The 23,537-nt window shown below is 36.7% G+C and overlaps 1 protein-coding gene across 2 annotated transcripts in view; it reads left to right on the top strand.

Moving 5' to 3' along the window:
* The window catches only part of tox3 (TOX high mobility group box family member 3), a 64,871-nt gene extending 48,145 nt beyond the window's left edge, over positions 1–16,726 (top strand). For both annotated transcript variants that reach the window (XM_026937425.3, XM_053229438.1), the window contains exons 4-7: positions 11,967–12,230; positions 12,909–13,133; positions 14,054–14,134; positions 14,634–16,726. In XM_026937425.3, the coding sequence (XP_026793226.3) occupies positions 11,967–12,230; positions 12,909–13,133; positions 14,054–14,134; positions 14,634–15,326 (1,263 nt within the window). In that variant the 3' untranslated portion in view covers positions 15,327–16,726. The remainder of the gene's footprint in view (positions 1–11,966; positions 12,231–12,908; positions 13,134–14,053; positions 14,135–14,633) is intronic.
* The last annotated feature ends 6,811 nt before the right edge of the window (positions 16,727–23,537 follow it).

Raw genomic sequence — 23,537 nt, 5'->3', positions numbered from 1 at the left:
AAAAATGTTACAAATTACAGGGTTTTTTCTTCTTTTTTTTCAATGAATTTGTGAGTGTGTGATCATGTTGATACTGATATTCAGTATATACCTTATACTACATTCATGGTTGCATTCATTATGCAAATATGTCCGTAGGCCACAATAAAAGCACACTTAGTTTGAAGTTTCAGTGGCTGGAGAATCATTAACCAAAATTGTCTAGATAACGTATGGAGCTATAAAGGGACGATTCATAAAGGTCAATGCTATATAGGAATATATTGCTTTCACCTTTCACTGTTATGAAAAGTGACATTGGACAGACATGTGGTGCAGGCGTTCTGTCGTTTCATAACCATAATGTTTTATGATTGAGCTGTGATGATGGCTAATGCAAAAAAAAAAAAAAAAAAAAAAAAGAGGAGTGGTTCCTAAATGCCAGTGCAATATAAATGCATTGAGGAGTACGAAAGGGAAATGTCACAGTGAGACTATTTATATTAAACGCTGCTGTTACAGAAATGAAATCTCTGTCACCGAAATATGAATATATAAGGAAGCACAAAAGGTCAGAAGCCCAGTGATTCCTGGCACATTCTTTCTTCCTTAGTTTTTGTATCTTTTTAAAAATTTTTGCAACATCATTTGAGTTCGTTTCAGTGCATTTTTCCAATCTTGTGATTTCAAATGTATTTATTTGCATTTCTAAATAGACAAACTTAAAAACTTTGTGACTTTTTAAAATTTCCTTGCATGTAAAAAGCTTCAGGCATGTAAAAAGCTTTTTTGACCAAAAAAAAAAAAAAAAAAAATCACTTCATGGTCAGTTAGGTGAGTCTACATCTGGTGCAAAAACAGATTTGTGACACAATTACAAGCTTATTCTCATATCACTAGGAAGGGATTAAATCTAATTCTCAAACATGTATTTCTTTATATAGACATGTCATCAGGCTGCATTTCTGACTGTGCTTGGATTCTCTACGTCGACCATTACTCTCTCTTTCTTCCCTCCTGTCATGTCAGCCATTTTTCTCCTGAAACATTCACAACTAATGCAATTTGATCCTCATTCTTCCTACTACGTTGCACAGACAAAAGCCGGTGAACTCACATTGATTTGAAACATGCCTGAGTTGTACACGGGGTTATATTGGATTAGAAAGGTGATACACACTCAAGATGTGTTCCTTATGGTTTCCACTACCTATGCTGCACATTATTCTTTTAATCTAATAGGCTTTTCAATGACAGCCTGCCAAAGTAACCAAAATTACATCACTGCACCATCAATCGTCTTGACAATATGACACATTACAGCTCCTGATGGAGCTTAATGTATTTTAAGTAAGGAATAAAACATGATGGGGCATGCTGTGATAGGAAAATAATCAACATTTGGGAGTAGAGTGGCCTATTTTCCAATAACAGCACATCCCAAAGTGTTTTATTCCTTTTATAGGACAGAAATCTGCAACGATAACATTTTTATTTGTACTTTTTATCCATTTATAGTTACATTGTGGAGCATCTGTGAAATAAGTTGGTTCTGTTATCAGTTACATTATAGCAGCTATAAACACCAGCTTCTTTTTTTATTTCCCTTGAAGTTATTGGAAGAAAAATGCTTCTTGTCATGCAGCTTGTCATGTTAGTGAGACACCGCTAAGCACAAAGCACTCTGTCCTGAAGAGTGTTAGAAAATGCTGACACTGGAGACTCCTTCCATATATGCTGAATAAACAGCTCTGTACAGGAAACTTCACGAAAATGTCACCTTCTGACCAATCAGAATCAAGCATTCAGCAGTGTCGTAATATAAATCCATCAACAAAACATATATAATTCAGAATATAATTCAGACCATGCTCCAGGTCTGGCTCCAATTGCCTTGTGTTTACTTATTTATCTCCTATTAATACATTCTCTAACTATTCACTTACTTATGCTAACTCAGCTAATTCCTCACTCCCAGCCCAATTCGGAGAGATGTGCTTCTTGTTCTTCAGGCGGCTGGCGGGGGCGCTGAACATGAAGTCATTATTTATTTAATCGACTTCCCCTAACAAGCTCCCCACATCTCCCTTCGCTCTCGTTTCAATCTCGCTCTCGTCTCTCAGCATGAGGGCAATCTGATTTTCAGAGTCTCCCCTCCCTAAAAAACCCTGACGCTGTACAAGAGCCATTTCCCTGACATCTTTTCTTGCTCTTTTACTCTTAAAACCTTATCGAAATGAAGACTGAGTCATCACTGCTGATTAGCTTTCCTGATAGAAGAAAATATCACAATACTTTTTACAACACTTTTTACAATACATGATATGTATCATGATTCAGTAACAGCTGACAGAAAAACAGAAGTGTTGCATTTAAAAACACTGAAAAACTGAGTTTGATGATACTTTTATTCAGTGTGCACACAAGTTATACTTTGAAGGTGTAAAGAATTCTGTAGAAAAAATGAACATTTTACAATTTTAAAGCTTCAGTATGAAAGCGGTTTAACATCAAATCAGCTGCTTTCAGTTTGGAGTTGTTAAAAAAGTGTTTAAAGTCTTAATATCATTTTGAAAGGGATCTTACTTGAAAGGGATCTTGGAGAAAAGAAGCTGTGTTTAGCAGTGTCTAAACTATACTCCATTTATTCTGGACATCACTTTTAATCATGTGAAGATGATTTTTACATTTTTTTATTAGCGTTATTAAACATTAGTGTGAATGTCTTCTTGTAACACATCCCCAATTTGCATCTGTTTGACATCATATACAGTCCATTGTATGGAAATGCACAATTTACATGCATAAACTATTATTTGTAAGGAATAAAACCCTTCAGGATGTGCTGTTATAAGAAACTAATCAATGACATGGTGGTGTGATGCGTCCCAACACGAAGCAAGGTTACTGTTCCACACCGTAGTCAATTATTTTCCTATAACAGCATGACCTGAATGTTTTTATTCTTCTTATACCACAACAATTTGCCAAGGATTCAAATGATTTATTAATTAAAGAACAAAACCTCATACTTTTTGCATGTTTAAGTTTTTTTTAATGTTGTGGAACGTCCACAAAACAAGCTACTTCCTGTTATCAGTTGTTATAGCAGCTATAAACACCAGTCACTCACTTTTTTTCTCTCTCATGAAGTTTATAGACATTTTACCAAGAAACAGGTTTTCCTATGTTGGAAAGCTTAAAGCTACAGCTTTAGCTCAAACTTTTACAAAGTGCTAACACTGAAGACTCCTTCCACAAATGCAAAATAAACATCCTGTCACAGAAATCTTCACCATATCAAGCAAAATGTTTTTTTTAAAAAATCTGTTTATGTGGAGTGTCCATCATCCAAGTGCCTTTGTACGATATGATAAGAATGATAAGGCATTAGAACAGGTTCGACCAATCAGATTGGAGAAATCAACAGCGCTGTGGTAGAAAATGACAATATTATTCGATTCTCTCAGACAGTTCAAAGTTTTTTCAGGATTTAATAGGTTATTTGTGTCTCACCAGTAGATGCACTCATGATTCTTCACAAAGTGACAAGGTGCTGTCAAGCAGGCCAGTGAATAAAATGGAAAATATGAATAGAGGCACAGAAAGAAAGTGTGTACAGTATTCATCTCTCTCTGTCCCTCTGTTCCTCGTTCATCTCTCTCTCTCTCCCTCTCTCTCTCTCTATTTCCCTCTCTCTCTCTTTCCCTGTTATCTCCCTTCCAACCTGAGTAGTTCTGACATTGGTTGTACATCAATTTCTTAAAGTGGATTTTTTTTTTTTTTTTTTGCCCACCTTCACCTTCATGTTCCCCCCCCCACCTTTTACGCCCTCAGACACACACACACACAAACACACACTTTCTATGCTAGCACCATTGTGACGTATCGGCTCACTCATAAATGAAAGATATCGATGCAGGCATGCAATACCTAATGAAGTCTCGGACTGACCTTCTGCGTGATTGATTCTGTAATTTGTTTTTCTCAGACGGTACTCAAAATGAAATCATGCCGAACAAGTTTTAAATACCTGCCGTGCAGAGGTGGAAGGAGGGAAGCGGTTGGAGATTTTTATTTTAGTTCAGAGGTTTATGATTAGGATGCATCAATACCAATATTGGTATCGGGTATTCGTCTGATACCGTGATTTATTTGTACTTATACTAATAAATAATGCTCCGATATCAACATCTGATACCGTGTGATACGTAAGCCAGCGATCTGGCGTAGTGACAGCGATCTGGATGCAGGCTGTGCTGTGCGAAAATGTCAGCATCTTCCTACAATACAAGTAACCTGATAAAACTTACAATCTTATACATAAAACTAAGAAGGAGGAGTTCATTGCTAACAGCTCACAGCCTCATACAATATTGACTAAGTAAGAACAAATATCTACAGGCCATGCTAGGTCAGTAAAAATGACAGCCCTTACCCAGTATGTTGTTCTTGATGATCAGCCACTATTAGCCACTGACAATGAGGGATATTCTGACACAATGACAACAAAAACGTACTTTACTGCATGGTTTTCAGAAGTGGAACAAAATCCGCTCTTCTCCACTGCAACCCTACTCAATCCAATGGAACTAATGTAGCCAAAGAATACAATTCATTTAAAATCAACTATGTATATATATATATATATATATATATATATATATATATATATATATATTTTTTTTTTTTTTTAAATGAGTTGAGTAACTTAAGTGCATGAACACACATATGTGCGCATTTTTAAACCAGGGAAACATAAAAAGAGCAAATAAAAATGTTTAGTGATGTCTGTGATTGCTTATTAGTAAGTAAGTTGCTATTTTTGGTATCAGTAGTACCAAAAAACGTGTGTGTGTGTGTGTGTGTAATGAAAAAATGGTCCTGATACATCCCTAGTTATGATTCATTGTGAAAAGTATGTAAGCATGTTCCATGCTTGCAAAATGAGAAACAGAGGCAGAGAGATTACAAAAAATTCATTCAAAAATCCAGTTTTATTGTATTTGATTTAAGGACAGACCACCACAGCTAGGCAGAAGAAGCAGAAGTAACAGTAGAAGAAAAAAAAAAAAAAAAAAAAAAAAAACGGTTGGCAAAATAAAGCCAAATTGTGTTGGTTTAAAATGGCAGCAGAGCAGTGAATATGTGCAAAGAGCTGATAAACTATCTTTAATAGAGCTGACCTTTTCACGCTGGCCAAAGTTACTGACAGAATCATCCTTATAATTACCATATAGATGATTTCACCCAAACGCTCCCTCCCTTCCTCACCCTCATCCTCCTCCTCCTCCTCCTCCTCCTCCACCAATGGAACATTTCCAAGAGCACTGTGAGGCTGATTGAATGGAAATTGAACTTGTTAACATTCTTTTCAGTGTGGAACAGCTCATACCAAGATGCTTTTAATAAATCCACCACTAACTCGCAACCCCCCTATCTCCTCTCTCTCTCTCTCTCTCTCTCTCTCTCTCTCTCTCTCTCTCTTTCCCCAATTCAGCTCGCGGTATCTTTTCAGACCAGTCTGTCACATGCTACTTTAAATTTCAGCCTTCTTCCATTTTGGAAAAAGAGACAGAAGGGGCTGGCTGCGTTTTTTTTTTTTTTTTTTTTTTGTGAGTGTTTGTGCGATCATGAGTGTGGAAGACTGGTCCATGTTTTTTTTGGGGGGCCATAACCGCTCTCCCTGGTGGTGGTTAAGGCTTTGATGAAAGAGGATTGGATAGTGTTTGAAGTAGAAGCAAACAGTCATCGATCAAAGGTGACTCGATGTTTGACATGAATGCTGTTGAGTATTGTGTGATGTCAGATTCCTTTAGGCGCTGCGCTTTCAGAGCCTTTTGTGTTGACCGAGCCTGAGCTGTACACCGTGTTATGAAAAAATACCATCTACACCATTATATAAGCTTTTTTGCATAGCCTAAAATATGCTTTGAGATGAAAAATTTGTGTCTTCTTATTTCATAAGCTGAGTTAACTGAATAAATTTACGGATACAATACAAAAAGACAATTAACCAAATTTGAAATGCATCTAGTTTGTGTTTTCTCTGCTAATTTATTAACTAATTTCTGAGATAATGAATGAAATTGTGAAATAGTGCTCTTGAAATGAGCAAAAATGACACACCATTTAAGTAGTTAAAATTGCTTGAACACAGGAATATGGACAGAAAACATGAATGAAAAAAACAAACTAGCTAATGACTAGGATTAATAGTTCAGCTAGCTAGCTAGTCATAAATTTGTTTGTAGCTGGATAAATATATGTGATATGTTAAAAATGGACAGTTAACTAGATTTGAAATCTGTCTAGTTTGCGTTTTCCTTGATTAATTAATCTCAGAGGTAATAAAGGTAATTGTGAATGTTGCGCTCTTGAAATATACAAACAAAACCACAGTTTAAGTAGTTAAATTTGCTATAACAGTTTCTGGGCAACAGAAAAATGGACAGAAAACAGGAATGAAGTAGTAGTAGTAGTTTATAACTGGATAAATGTTAGCGATATAATACAAATGAACAATTAACCAGATTTGAAATATGTAGAGTTTCTGTTTTATCTGCAAATGTATTAACTAATCTCTGTGGTAACAAAGGAAACTGTAAATTCATAGTCTTGAAATGGGCAATCTCACAACCACTAACCGCTAAGTAACAAAAATATGGACAGCAATAAAACTAACTCATGACTAGGATTAGCTAGCTAGCAGCTAGCTAGTAGTCATAAAGTCATTTATAACTGGATAAATGTTAGTAATACAATACACTGCTATGAACAATTAACCAGATTTGTAATGTGTAGGGTCATATCTGTGGTATTGAAGGAAAGACGACATGCTCAGAAAGTTGCTAGAATACTGTTTTGAGGGAAATCTGCAGAGTTAACAAACTGGGCTAATGACTAATTTCAGCTAGCTAGCTAGAGGCTGTAAAGTAATTTATAACCAGAAAAGGTTTGGAGATACAAAAAGACAATTGACCAGATTTAAAACATGTTTAGTTGTTGTTTAATTTGCTAAATTATTTAGTTGTGAATGTTGAGCTTTTGAAATGAGTGACAACACAACACACCGTTTTAGTAGGTAAAATTTGCTTGAACACTGGTGACAGAGAAATATGGAGGGGGTAACAAAAAATAGTTAATGATTACGGTTAATAGCTCAGCTAACTAGCTAGCTAAGTTGTTTACGCAGACATGTAACGGCAGACTCATAGTGAAAAGACAGATATGTCAGGAATATCAACATTTCCCTCAGGTGTCACGGCAAATTACGAAGAAAAGACACTGTATGCCTACAACTACTATGTAAATATACTTAGCATTAATCACGGGTGCTGCCATATTGAGAAACAACAACCTAGCTATAGCTATCTTATCTTAGCTATCTTATAGCTTATCTTGAATGAAGAATTATTTATTTATGTTAATATAATATGAAATAGAAGACACTGCCCTAAAATAGCCCAATAATAAAAGCATGTAAATAACTAGATAGCTAATCAGCTAATCAGCTAATCAGCGCTTCACATGTAAGATAATATACTTTGTGAATCAGCACAAGGTCAGTAAAGACATGTAACTGATAATATAGCTAATTTTATACTTAATTTTATTAGACATTCATTTGAAATGCATGCTAACACCCCATCTTTTTGGTGTATATATACACTTCTAATGCATTATGGGAGTATAGGGATATACACTGGACTTGACAGAGACTCTTTCATTAGCTAAATGTGTATGTCAAATTAGTTAGTAGTTCAAGATAGTAATTTAGTAAGAACATCAATTAGAAATGAATTCCACATATGGCTTCTGTGGCTTAGTGGGAACATTAATTTAAATCTTTAGCAATATTCTATGCAAGTAGCTGAAGATTTTAAAGACCTTGATGGAGATCTCTAGGCTGGGGTGTGTGATTATATGGTGACACACACACACACACAGCAGGGTGCATAGGACACATCTGGCCTCTTTGCTCTCTAGATAAGAAGTTATTTGCAGATTTATGAAGACTATCAAAAGCATCTCTGAAGATACGAGCTGTAGCCACAGACAAAGTTGCAATCAAAATGCAAATGGCAGAAGTGCAGCAGGGACATGAATAAACAGATTGGTTATTGACTCGCGCCCCACGAGACAGACTACTGTGACACTAAACATCTACATTCCTACCAATACTGTTAGCAAATTAGCCAACTCAGGCTGCATTAGCGAAGGTAATAGTTTTATCAACATTTTTCTTTTGTCTACTGTCTTACTTAATTTTTATGCATATTTATATTCTGGTAAAATTGATTATGGTTCTGTGATGGTCAGTTTTAAATCCCAGGAGCTTCTTTAGGGTCCTACAGCAAGAGCTGTAACCTTCAGCTGCTTGGATTGCAATGTGCCTCAACACAATGAATTTATAGTAAATTCTTTAATAAGTGTTACATATTTGCATTTATATCTTTAGTATATTCTCAGAATTGTCTTAATTTGAAGATACAGCACTAAATATTAGTGTCAGTATGTACAATGCAATATGACAATTCAGAAAATACTAAGATACTAAAGTTCCAGATTTATTGTGTTTTGACATACTTTTCTACCCTAATACAAGCTCCCTAATTCATATCATATTTCATGTCATCCCTTTTCACAACAGCAATGCATGCCATAATATCATGACATCAATAATAAATACAGTTAGCATCTAACATCTGGAAAGAGTCTTATAAAGCACCCCCCCCCCCACACATAAACACGTAAAGGGCAGGAACACTGACATTGTTAACATAACTCCTGGGTTGATTATTAGGACACGTCTCTTGGTGTCTCATGATTTGATCTGACCATCAGCTACAAATCACAGGTTTATATTAATGTGTGTGTTGTAATATGTCATTGTTTCAATAGTAACAACTAATTCACTGGGACTTGTACAGTGGATACAAAAATAATCTAAGACTTATAATAAATGGATTAAAACTGTGCTGTTATTTAACAACAACAACAAAAAAATCATGTAATCATGGACATGGTGAAGTTTGCTGTAAAGAGATATTTGTTTAGCATTTATGGAAGGAGTCTCCAGTGTCAGAGATTTGTAACAGCCAGAGATAAAGCTGAGACTAAGTCTTGGATGGACAGCTTTGCTTTTTGCAGTTTATCGGTAACATGACGAGTGGCATTTGTTACTATCAACTTCAAGAACGACTGTTTATTGACGTTATAATGTAAGTGAGAACATAAAGTAATTATTTTGTGAACGTTTCATGACATTAAATGTAACTATAAACAGATAAAAAGTATGATGTTTCTTTTTTGTATTTTTTTCTTTTTTTGGCAAATCGCTGTGGTATAAGAGGAATAAAACACTTCATGGTCTAGTATTGGAAAATACTGAACCTCAAGGTGGTAACAGTAACTCTGCTTCATCACACCACACCATCACTGATTATTTTCCAGTGCCAGCATGCCCCCAAGTGTTTTAGTCATTATATACTGATCACGAACAACACATCTTATTCGCATAAAGTGAATCTTGTTGACATTTTTCAAAAAAACAAACAGATTTGTAGTACAGTCCTTTAAGAGAGAATCTCAGTGCACTGAAAATCTGTTCTATCCCTAATTAAAACTAGCTTAAAATATTTCTGTGATCCTGTAAAAGATTTAATTTCTTCCCATATGGTGCTTTTCTACTGTACACACACTGCAAGTGGAATTGTTCCTTTTTTCCATTCGTGTTTGGTGGCTGTTAGGTGTGTGTCACCACTGGGACGGTGTTGATGAGTTGTTACACAGATGGTCAGAGCTAATGAAATCGCAGTCTTTCCCCCTTTCTTTCTCTCTCTCTCTCTCTCTCTCTCACACACACACACACACACACATAAAATCTAATCTCTAGACGAGTTTCTAGAGCCTGAATTAATGAATTAAAACGCATACCGACTCTGTCATTCCCCATTAGCGAATTTCATTAAAAAAGCCATTTCTCTTTTATTATTTAACACGATTTTTAACATTGATTCTAATAAACACTAGCAGATGTTGCATTCGCCTTGTCATGTGTTCATAGGGAGTTGATTTGGCACGAGAAGGTGCAGAGGGAATAAAAGATGGACAATCCAATCTGTGTGTGTGAAAATGTGTTCTGTAGGAGTTGCTTTCACAGATCCATGCAATAAGGCCAAGTGCAAGACTTTGTGATGTGTTGACACAGAGGGGAGATTGAGTTGGCGTCTCTGGGAAGGCAAAGCAAATGGAGAGAGAGAGAGAGAGAGAGAGAAAGAGGGAGAGAAAGAGTGCGTATGTGTGTGAAGGACAGGAAAAATAAAGACAGAATGATAATATGAAAGAATATCACCTTGTTCTCCTCAGAGGTTGTTTGGTTTGGTTTTGTACCAGTATTTTTTTTTCGTTTTTTTGCTCTTTAATCATATTGCAGTATGAGACTGGCAGCTGCTGTAATTTCCCTCTCAGTTCAATCAATGCGAAACACTTTCTATCCACAGCACTCACCACTTGCATGTACACACACACACACACACACACACACACACACACACTCTCTCTCTCTCTCTCTCTCTCTCTCTCTTTGTGAAGAAACACAGTTAAGACAAAATTTGCCAGTTACAGCTATATAAAGAATAAAATACAACAAAGCAAATAACCACAGATTTGGTGGTAGGATACACCCTAAGTCAATTTTTTTCCTATAACAGCCCATGATATATTATATTCCTCTTATACTGCAGCAGTTTACCAACGACTACAATTTACAAGGCAAATAATCAAACATGTCATGGTGGGATACGCCCAAAGTTGATTATTGTCCAATAACTGCATGTTGTGAAGTGTTTTATTCCTCTTATGCCACAGCAATTTGCCAACAATTACAATTTACAAGGTAAATAATCAAAGATGTGGTGGTGTGATACACCTAAAATTGAATATTTTCCTATAACAGCACGTTCCGAAGTGTTTTATTCCTTTTATACCACACCAGTTTGCTAACACTTGCATTTTTTATTTATTAAAGAATGAAATGTTGTACATTTGATCTGTTTATGGTTATGTTTATTGTTGTGGAAGCCCACAAAACAAGTTAGTTCCTGTTATAACATCTATAATCAGTCGTTCCCTCACCAGCCTCTTTTTATATATAACGATGGCTTGGAGTTTTATACGAAGAAAGAGAGGGAGAGGTCACCCATAAGCTCTCAAATCTAATCTGAGCTTGGTGATATATAGACATATTATACAGAAATATTTTCCCATCTCTTTGGCAGTCAAAGTGTGATGTATGAAACCTGCCAGCTGATAGATTTTCATCACCAAACATGCACTGCAGAATCACTTTGCAGCTCCATCACCAGCGCAGTATGAGCTGTAACCTTTAGGACACTGGACTGCACTGAAGCGTATGGGATTTTGATTTGGCTGCCGAAATGCAGAGTGACTTACTGGAATAGTTATTCTACATAATTTGATTTTGTGGCTTTGCAATTTTGATGGGTTCCCAGAAGAGTGCTTACAGTCCTTAAGGAGCTGAAATATCCCAGCGGTCCTTTCTGGCACGAAGTACGGCTGATAAAAGACATGAATCGAGATTTTATGTGTCTAGCTGCGTCTACTTAGCAAGCAATTTAATATTATTTATATATAGTACATTATTACCCGTACTTACGTCTCTTATAAAATAAATCACAGGATTTTGTTACTCTGTGTCTTTTTTTCCTCTGACATTTTGGAAGCCTGCTTTATAGCCACAGTCTGGATAATTTGAGGATTGGGGTTTTTGGGATTTTCTAACTTGTAGACTCATTGATTTCATTCTTTTAACACTAAAATACTTCTATGGAGTTAAAATTAATACATCTTTAAAAAGCAGAGATTAGTAAACATTAACATGAGTGATAATTGTTTTTGACTTTATTATTATTATTTATTTATTTATTTATTTATTATTATTATTTTTTTATTTTTTTGTACAGGGTATTTCCCAGTCTCAGCTGCGTCAGTACCCACCAAACCCCACCATGGTCATGCGCTCCATCATCAACATGAACAACCCCAATGCGATGATGTCACGCAACCAGCTGACCACCATCAACCAATCGCAGCTGAGCGCCCAGCTCGGCCTCAACATGACCGGACCAAACATCACCCACACGTCCCCATCTCCGCCGGCCAGCAAGTCAGCTACACCATCTCCATCCAGCTCCATTAACGAAGACGATCAGGACGAGGGGAGTAAGGTGAGTGACCTTTGACCTTTGTGGTATGATGAAGTTGGATTTCTTTGAGTAAGTACCGGAATATTCTTGCTAGTAGTTTTACAAAATCTTTTAAAGGGTCTCTACATGTCCTTAAAACGTCTGCATTTGTCTGAAACTCCATTTTATAGTTTTCTTTTATATTTTTAAATGAGTAAATATAAAATTAAATAGGATGTACGGGATCTCAGACTTCTGTGGAGTTTTTGCTCACAACTCTGAGCGACATACTTCATCTGTATAGTCAAGTCCAGAATTCTTGGCAATTAATTATTTAAGAATATAGACAAATAATAGATTGTGTTATATTGTAACAAAATGTATTCAGTATTTACAAAGTTAAAGAAGCTTATTTAACATTATGTTCTAGCAAAGGTCATTCTCATAAATAGTCATAAATAATAAAGAAAAAAAGTTTTTCTCTGGGGTAAAAAAAAAAACCCTTTTGTGCCAGAAGTATTGGCACCCCTACAGAAAATGTACTATTTCTCACTGTAGAACAAACATGCTTTGTCCTTTCTCCCTTTGGCCTTCTGTGTCTTTTTTCTTTTCAGGATTATTGTCGTGAGCATATATGTTGTGCGATTTTATTTCTGAACTTGTTGAACTCACACAAACAGCTGTTATAAAGCTAATCTCTCATTCCACCCTTCCGTACAGATTGGTGAAAAGCGTCCAGCCCCAGATGCCGGAAAAAAGCCCAAGACACCCAAGAAAAAGAAGAAGAAAGACCCAAACGAGCCTCAGAAGCCCGTCTCGGCATATGCGCTGTTCTTTCGAGACACCCAGGCGGCCATTAAGGGTCAGAACCCCAACGCTACATTTGGGGAAGTCTCCAAGATTGTGGCGTCCATGTGGGACGGTCTGGGAGAGGAACAGAAACAGGTAGATAAGAGCTGTAAACATGATTATGTTGTATATTCAGATGTCTGCACTGAATTGTATAATTGTCTAGCCTAGTGGGGAAGATTCTGAAAAGAGAAATTTTATCCAAGAACAGGATATATTTAATTCCAGAATTTTAGTTTGAAGATACTCGTATAAGAGCCTGGTCACTCCTCCGTGAAGAACATTCCATATTCTTAGATTTGTACATGTTTTCAAAAGGCTTAACGTCCAGACACTGAGATGGCTATAACACAATGTGATTTTGTGTTGATTTTAAAGGCATGTTCAATGCCAATATACTGATAAAAATCATACAGCCAAGTCTTAACCTCCTTGCAGAGGCAACCAGGTCTTGGCCTTTAGTATTGTGGGACTTCATTATGCCATCAAAGCCCTGCTTTAATTGTCAGTTGAAGTAAAAAAGCACCATTTTGTGCAACAGCCCTCTTATTCCCCACAATAATTCCCTTCTCCATATTCCATGAATGGAACCTAAATAGAGAGCTTTTTTTATGCACTGAAGATCTGAGGAATAAAAATCAGCTAAAAACTTATTTTTCACTTTAGCTTTTAACTACATTTACTGGCATGTTACGCTTAGATTACTTTTATATTATCTTAATTATTGTATGTTTATTCTGTCATTATACACTAGTTATTATGTATTTTTTATATTCTATATTGTTCTTATTTCTATTCCTGCTATTATTTATTTCATTATTACTATTTGCCTATTTAACTTTTGACTAACTTTTGTTTCTTTCTTTTATTTCGGTTGTTTTCTTCACAGTGTAAAGCAATTTGAGCTGCATTCTAAGTGCATGAAAGGCGCTTTATAAATAAAGTTACTGAGAAAATGCTGCATTTGTTTTTTTACCTGTTCATCACACCCTCCTTGTTTTTCCCCATTACTGCAGGTTTACAAAAGCAAAACCGAGGCGGCCAAGAAAGAGTATCTGAAAGCTCTTGCTGCTTATCGTGCCAGTCTGGTGTCAAAGGTGAGATCTGCTCCTCTCTCTCTCTCTCTCTCTCCCTCTCTCTCTCTTTCCCTCTCTCTCTCTCTCTCTCTCTCTCTCTCTCTCTCTGTCTGTCTGTCTGTCTCAGTAGAGGTGTAATGATAGCAGGTCGTGAAACCAGCTAATGAGCACACCTCATTAATTCCCAGGATCTGTTTGCCAGCCTGTGGCATTAGCATATCTGTTAATGCCTGCTAAATTATTTGCTGATATTTGCATATTTGATAGTCTTGCATACAGTAGCGAGTCATTACTGAGACGCAGTTGCCGCATCCCGTGTTTTTCGGAGAAAAACTTTGCAAATCCAATGAGAGATCAAAATGAAGGTGTTAAAGTAGGTAGCGATGAATGGGGCGGTAATTGATTTAAGGAACAGATGCTGTGTTAATTTTCGTTGCGACCAGAAAAAAGTTGATTTCGTGCTATTCTTGAGTTGGATCTGTTTAGTCAAATTAAAATTGTCTTCCTTCTTTTCTCTCAGGCTGCAGCAGAGTCTGCTGAAGCTCAGACTATCCGTTCGGTGCAGCAGACCCTGGCTTCCACCAGCCTCTCCCCTGGCCTGGCTTTGCCCTCTCCACTATCCTCCCCTCTCTCCCAGCACCCCTCCATGCCCTCAGCCTCCCAGGCCCTGCAGCAAGCCCTTCCTCGAGCCATCGCCCCCAAACCGCTTCAGATGCGCGTCGGAAACAGCCACGTCGTCACCTCGGTCACCGTGGCGCACCAAAACATGGCAGCCGGCATGCCGTCACAAATGCTGGGCCAGATGTCATCGTCACAGATGAGCCCGCCCATGCACGCGGCCATGCAGCAGCAGCATTTGCAGCACCACCAGATGCAGCAGCAGCAGATGCACCACCAGCAGATTCAGCAGCAGATGCAGCACCAGCATTTCCAGCATCACCTGCAGCAGCAGCTTCAGCAGCATCACATGCAACAGCAGCAGCAGCAGCAGCAGCAACAGCAACAGCAGCAAATGCAACAGCATCAGCATCAGCATCAGCACATGCAAATGCAGCACATGCAGATGCAACAGATGCATCAGATGCATCAGCAGCAGTCGCATTCGCCCGTCCAACACTCACCTGGAACGCCGCATTCGGCGTCGCTCGGAAGTCCGCAACCACCGCCTCCGCCGCCTCAGATCCAAGTCCTCTCACAAGTCAGCATCTACTAACTAAAAAAAAAAAATCCTGCATTCTCAACTCGGAGAGAGAAGACATAAAAAAAGCATCGTTTCAAAGTTGCTTTTTTTCGAAGTTGCACTTAAGAAGTGTGTAAGAATAAAATAAGAATGTTACAAAGAACTGTCCTTTGTTCTAGATGGATATGCGGACATGTGTATAAAAAGAAGAAAGAAAAGGAGCCGAAGGCTATTGCCCCGAATTTGTCTATAAAATAGGCAGAGCTATGAAGGGACAGAGTGCCTGATTGTTATTTTTTTGTGTGTGCTGTTTCTTTTTCTTTTTTTTAATCTCTATCTTTGAGAAAGTTTCTGGGCACATTGATGGCAGAGAGACGGTCGGGTCGGGCGAATTTTTTATAGCAAAGCTTTATTTACGAGGCCAATATTGACGGTAACAATACGAAAGCTCTAAACGGAAAGAATCTGATAGCTTTTGACTTGACAACATGGAGGATGACAGATACAAAATGGAAGTATTGTTGAACTGTAAAGACGGGAACCTGAACATGCAGGCGCAGCTTATAACACACTGCAGAGGAGATCAACTGCTCTCTGGACAGTATATCAATAAACATCAATAAAACTTTTCTTCCTTTTCTCCTACCTACGTTTCTGTAAAAGAACCTTGAGGGAGGAACCGCAGAATCTCCACTTTCCACATCTCCGGAGAGAGCAAAACAACAAGAACTTACTTTTATTACTGGAGAGAACATAACATGCTGCCAGTGAGCAGTTTTCTGTCAACAAGACTCAAAACCCGAAAACTCACAATCCTGCTGCACATGAGCTGAGGAAACGTTTCCTCAAAAAAAAAAAAAAAAAAAAATCAACAAAAAAAACTCTGGCTCAAATGTGTGTATAAATAGCACTCCAAAAAATCTATGTATTTGTCTTTACCTCAAAAATTTAAATTATGTTTCTGTTAAGTTTGTATTCATTTTGTGTAATAAAAGTGCATATTTTAAGGATATTTTAAGGAGAAATTGCAAAAATGTCAAGGACTTACACCAGTGTTTTAATGATTCATGTATTTTTACACTGTTCCTTGATGGCAATTAACTGAAGGCTGGAAGTAAGAGTCCTAGCAGAAGCTAAAAAGTTGGAAAAAAAATTGAAAGTATTTTCTGCCAGTTGTAAAAAAGAATACGGTGATGAAGACATAACAAGGAAGGTGTACATTTTTCCATATCACCTGTTGGAGTTTGAATATGGAAGGCTTTAAATTCTGTTGGTAAACTGACCTGTGGATTGCAAACGTCGCATAGTGCATCTCCTTTTTTCTACTTTTTTTATGAGTTCTAATGGCAACAGTTCATTTGTTATTTCTTTGCTTACAAATTGAATCATCTGCTTTTAAAAATCTGTCCATAGAATAAACACATTTGCATAGACTCGCCTGGCTTTCGCACCATTACTAGGATTATTCATTTTACAAGTTTTTGTTTTAAAGAAAAGAAAATGATTCACATTCCATCATTAATATGACACTAGCCATAATTTTTGTATGACGCATTTCACTTCTTTGTGTTTCATTGTTTGCAATTCAAATAACAATCACAAATATTTATTTGAAAAGAAGTCGATTCATTTCAAAGATTATATTAGCCATACTTTTGTATGATATATTTCCTCAATGTCTCCTTGTTAGTTATTAAAGACTAAAAAAAAAAATAAAAAATAAAGACATCCCTACTTCAAGCTCTCAGCTCATTTTCACTTCTGGGGGGAAAGTGTGGGGGATTTGGGTTAAATTTTCTTTTTACAAACCATCCAACTCCATGTTAGGCTACAATAATAACAGAGTAACAGAAATAACAGAGCATTCAAAACATTACAGCAAGCAAGTACGATTTCTTTTCATTCACAGAAGTCAACTGGAGATTTCCATAAAAATTTCAAAACAGTTATGAAGTCTGAGTGTTATGAAGCACTGACACTGGAGACTCCTTCCATAGATGCTAAATAAACATCTCCTACAATTATACAACAATTATACAACATTTCTAGTCTGTTTATGAGGAAGAAATGCTGATATATTATAACAATCTCATCTATTGTCACTTCAACACCTTCTGACCAATCAGAATCAAGAATTCAATGAGGTGAATATAAGTCAGAAGAATGCAGTTATTCATTAGCCACATGGACATATCGGTAAAACAGAGCAGCTACATATAACTTCCTATTCCACACCATATTTATTTAAAGGTACAACTCTAGCTAATAGATTACCGGGAATGGAGCTAGCTACCATGCCAAGTTGCAGCTAGCCTTCCTACTGTACACTACATAGCATGTTTTGCTCTAAGAAGTGCATGTAGGTAGGGAGCAGGAAGCCATTTGGGATTCATCCTAGTCTACGGGCTCGTAAACACCGTTGTGTTGGCATCGTCAAGGCTTTGGTTAATTTATTCGATGTTTCAATGTTTGAGGCGTCATCTTGTCGATCCCTTTCTGGAATATGGGCATCTCCTCATTGAAGTAGATAGAAGCCTGTTCTTGTTATGGCTGAAAATACCTCCCAGGGAGCATTGCCAAGATGGCCGTCGAATGGACAGACTTTCCGAGAAAGGTCTTCGGATATGCCTCCTTTATTCCTCTGCTTCAGCCCCCCACACTAGATACATTTCTAAGATTGGCTCCGGGGGACTCCACCCTGTCTGCCCTCCTCCTTTCCTGCTTGTAAACTGGGGGAAGGGCTGTAAGGCAAGCTCTGATTATCATAAACACACAATAAAAATGAGAGGCCACCCCAGGGGCATACCTAAACTGAGGGATTGGAGGTGGGGGAGGTGAGGGAGGTTGGAGGGGCTGCCCATCCGTGTGGGACTCAGACCCTCCAGGTTTCCACTAGATCAAAATGAGGCAAAAACATAAAAAAAAAAAAAGAGAGAGAGAGAGAGAGAGAAATCAAATTGAGTTGTTGGATATGTAGCTTGACTGCGAATTAAAATGTAACATCTAAGCTTACTGTTAAAGTTCAATTATGCCAAGTATAACTGTTCCTGTGGACTTCAACGTTCACCTTAAACTTCTGCTCCCACGTTAAATGGTATCACAGTTATTTAAATGCGTTGAAATATTAAATATTTATTATGCATTGTATGGCTTGTTTGTGGACATGTTTTATGCACACATTGATTGACCTATTTCAACAGTAAGCCATTTGAACAGCTCTACCATTTACATTCCCCAAACATTTGTGCATTTTAAAATAAAACTTGATTTGAATCCTTGAAACTTTGGTTTAATCTGCTGGTGGGAAAATCCTGTTGGCTAATCCACAAGCGTCAAAGTCGAGGCCCGTGGGCCAAATCCGGCCCACTGTCTTTTTTTTGTTTCGTTCGACCCACACAACCCATTGTTTGCAAAAACAATATTGAAATCTAGTACCACCTACTGCTTAACATTTTCACACTAGACCAGTAGTATCTAGAATTCACACAAGATCTGTAGCATAGCGTAGCGACTGCTACTGCAGAAGACGACAACTTAGCAAGTGAAAACGTCTCGAATATGTCAAGTATTTCCTGTTATAATTATATTCCTATTATATTATTACAATAAACCAAATATAAGATTATTAACCCTTATTTCTAGACAATTTAGCTTTTTTGTCCATTGGCAGATCTTTGTAGAATTAAATGCTTAAAATGAACAAAATAATCTGCCAATACACTGAAAAAAAGCTCATTGTATTTACTTAATTCCAATGCGTACCTCGGTTCCATGTGATTGCATCGAGTTACATGAACTTAATTTGTTTTTGTACATCCAACATGATTTGATCATGTATATTCAAAGCCCTGAATAAAATCACACTCCACACTCCACATTCTGACCTGAACAGAAGATCGAACCCGGCTCATTTACGTTTTGCAACAGCCACATTACCACTGCACTATTCTACCACACGTTTCAAGCCCATTAATTTAACACTACAGTTATACTTCTCGTCAAGTGCCAAGATCCTTCTGAGATTTCATAATGTAATTGGTTTACGTTAATACTACATGAATTGCTCACGCTCACGCTACATAATTCAATCTAGTAATTAGAAACTTGTTAAATTAAGTTTACTATAAGCAATGAAATCATGTGTTGATGAGAAACTTGATGAGAAATATTTTTATGTAAACTATACGTAATATATTCTCTTCAATCTGACGCACCACGTATTCCCTTTTTCGGTGTAGAACAAGATTATTTCAAGATTGAAATGGCTAGAAATAGGTTTAGTAATCTTATATTTGGTTTATTGTCATCTTGTGGTTTATAGGACATACTAGATAAATTACTAAATGACTATGTTCAAGATATTTTCCCTGGCTAAGATATCATATTTTGCAGTGAATGTACAGCGCACATGGGCTCACATCTCACCTGGCTGAAACTTTAGTTAAAATGGACGCCTTTCTGTTGTGTTTGAAGTCAGCAATGTGTCGGGTGTTGGCCTTTAGTGTGATTCAATAATTGACGTGAAATACCAAAATGCATCAGCCAGTGTAGATACCTACAAATACGCTGAAAAAAAGGAAAGTTGATTGAATGCAATGACAAGAGAAAAGAGAGACTAAGGACATGCATATTCTTAGCAGAGACTTCTTCTGAAATCTTTTTTCTTCTTCTTATCTCTCTCTCTCGCTCTCTCTCTCTCTCTTTTTTTAATGTTGCATATTTTCTGTATTTTGGAAAACAGATGTGCAAAAGCACCTTTTTTTTTTTTTACAAAATTTGTTATAGATGTTTATTTTATAATCTCTGCATTTCCCAATCAGTACAAAAACATTTTATATTCCTAATTTTACTTTTCAGACAAAAAACAGTATGAAGGCTGCTGGGTTTTGCATGAAAAAAAGACACAAGTGTGACAGTCAGAGTCTCCAGAAGAACTGTGGCAGATTCTGCACGATGCTCAGTAAAACTTACAGCCAGTTTCCTTATAAAACTGCACAAACTGTATTGAGACTATTGATTTTTTTTAAGCAGATGGTTATCACAACAAATATTGACTTTGATTAGTTTATTACTGTTTACTGCTCTTTAGTAGTTTTTAATGTAGAAATGTTTTTTATTTTCATTATTTTTGAAGGCATCTTTGCTTTACAGCATTTCTTTTCAAGACTTTTGCACAGTACTATATATTAAAAAATGTAATCACTTTAATAATCATGTAATAGTGCATACAGTTGAATGATTTTTGTTAGAATTGTTTTTTTAATCTACTTTCAGAACATTCACATTATTTGTGTTAACTGATAGATTAGATCAGAGATTAGATTAGATAATATGTTTAAAAAATATATTGTATAGCTTTAGTTTATGGTCCTTTTCAGGCATCATAAATAAATTAATATGGCCTCAGCAGGATTTGAGTTTGACAATAGTTCATGTTTTTTTTCCTCTTTAGTTCCTGTTTTTAGCCATTTTATGCAAAATTTGTTAGTATCACAGTATTTCATTAAAGGCAAGGTTTGTGTTTTGCGTAATATTCTAGTAAAATTCAAGAGTTTTACCCACTGCTAAATATCACCACGTACATGCAGACTTCTCCTCTATGATTGTAGATGAATAGTTCTGAGTTCATGCTCATGCATCCAGTTATTTGCAATTCAAAAAAATCCAATAGGGAACCCAAAGACGAGCATCATTTCCAACACAAATATCCTGTTTCCTTAACAAATGTCACATTGTGGAGGAATGATGGTAACGATTTCTGTCTGATAAAGTTTCATAGGTTACCTTTATTACTGTGTATTAATCAGAAAAGCAATATATTAAATAAATATTGGAATGCAATTAATATACAACATTTAAGAACAAATGGAAGAAAACGTGTAATTATCACCATTAAATATTCTAAACAGATAAAAGATATAAATTGTACAGATTTTATAGTTTCGAAAAACTAACTAGGTGGAGATTTGTACCATTTTAAGATACATTTCAAGAGAATAATTGGCTGACATCTTTGAAAGTTCTTTACAGTCATTATTCATTAGCAGAGGCTTTCATCTGTCTGTTTTATCTGTAGTACATCCATAAAAATTATATTGAAAAGTAGCAACAAGTCACACAATTTACATAAAAAGCTCAGTCTGTAGTTTCTTGATTCTCACAACAAGGTGTTAAAATGAAAGGAGTGGAAGCCGATGTGGTCTTCTTCTGTTGTTGGCCATATTCATCAAGGTTCGAGGTGTTGTGCATTCTGAGATGCTTTTCTGCTCACCACAGTTGCAGAGAGAAGTTGTTTCAATTACCGCAGCCTTCTCCGCTGATCTCTCCTATCAACAAGGCATTTCTGCCCAAATAACTGCTTCTCACTGGATGTCTTTCACAGTATTCTGTGTAGACTCTTGAGACTGGTGTGTGTGTGTGTGTGTGTGTGTGTGTGTGAAAATCCCAGGAGAGTTTCTGAGTTTCAGCAGTTTCTGAAATACTCAAACTAGCCCATCTGCACCAACAACCAGGCCATGGTCAAAGTCAGTGTGATCACATTTTTTCTGAATTCAGATTCTTGATGTAAACTTTACTGAAGCTTGACCTGTATCTGCATGATTTTTTGCATTGCACTGCTGCCACACTATTGGCTGATTGGATACCTGCATAAAAGTTCCTAATAAAGTGGCTGGTGACTGAATATATGTAGGTGTAAATAAATGTAAGGTGTTTATTGATTCTGGACCTTAAATAACTTTGGAATATTTCAAAATATGTACATTCATTTTATTTGGAAGGCATGTCTCAGACAGTTCCAGGAAGCAATCTAAAAAGCTTTCGAGACTGGAGGTGAGATTTTTGCACGTTTGATTTAAAAGCCTGTATAATAGTGATGGATTAAAATAAAACTAAATCTGATTACTGTCTTTGGTTGTGGTTATGGTAGTAGTGAGGGGCAACTCGAACACCTCGACCACTCATGAAATTCTTGCCAAGCTTCTGTGTGATAATAATTAACTGAAAACACTGAAGAGACACTGTCCTCCTTCAGGCTGAGCAGAATGGAGACAAATTTCCACCCACTTATATCTTTGCAGCTTAATAAAACCCTCAAACTGTATTTTGCACTGAATTAGCTAGTTTTAGAAAGGACGGTGTTATTGGTTATGGAGAAGACGAAGAAGAAGAAGAAGCCCAGTTTCTCTCGGCATGATTAATTGCACCATAGCTGTCCTGTCACAGTGTGTTTGGCCGAGAGAAAATGGCAAATAAGTGCTGGCAAACGGGCTTAAAGAGCCTGTGAAGAAAATGAAAATTACAATCAGCGGGTGTCGCGCGTGACCTGAATTCTAAACGTTCAAACAGAAGAAGGGTGCGCGCTTCTCAGCGTAAGAGCGGTGTCCATAGCAACCAGGCGCGTTCTTTAAAAAGCGTGCGTAATGAGGGTCAGGGGGAGCTGCTATGCAAGAGTGCAGCATCAATAATACAACATAAAAACCATGTTTATTCTATATTAGCCTAGTGAGGACCACAGCGTGGACTAATAGCTCACAGCAAGAGCCTCTACTAAAAATAGGTTGCATCAGTTCATTGGTGCATGCATAGTTTATAGGCTACATATTATGTTGCACTTGGATAAAATATTGATTTATCACAAAGCTGGCTCCCGGGAAGAGGCTTACAAATACGCAAACCCAGAGCAAATCATCTCAAATCATCATCATTACAGTAATGTTCTGTGATTCTTACTTTTACAACACCTTAAATTATTAACCAGGTAAATGTGTAACTCAAAAGTGTTGGGTAATAGTTTTAACTGATTATCAGTTATAATTGTCAGTTATAAGATATTTCAACCATATTTTACGTCTTGGAATGCCTAATTCTGTGTTTTAAGAAGAAAGTACATTGGAAGTACATACACGAAGTGAAATACATTGCAGTTGTATTATTTGGAGTAACAGTAAAGGTGGTGCATAGATCTTTACACTAATTCTTACTTAATTTTCACATATGTAAAAAGAAAATAAACTAGAAGAGAACCAGCAAGTTATTTCATGTAAAAAAAAACAACAAAAAACAACAACAACAACAACAAAAACCCCAAAGAAAGAACAAGTTCAATTTCATTTCATTATAAAAGACTCATACATATACGATATAATATAATCTAAAGAAAATGCATACTTTTTCAACAGTTCTGAGAGTGTACCATCTTTTAGTCCATATATCTTTACTTTTATTTAATGTTTAATGTTATTT

Source organism: Pangasianodon hypophthalmus, chromosome 25 (genome assembly GCF_027358585.1).
Source record: "Pangasianodon hypophthalmus isolate fPanHyp1 chromosome 25, fPanHyp1.pri, whole genome shotgun sequence".
Lineage (NCBI taxonomy): Eukaryota > Metazoa > Chordata > Actinopteri > Siluriformes > Pangasiidae > Pangasianodon > Pangasianodon hypophthalmus.
This window is presented reverse-complemented; position numbering and strand designations above follow the sequence as displayed.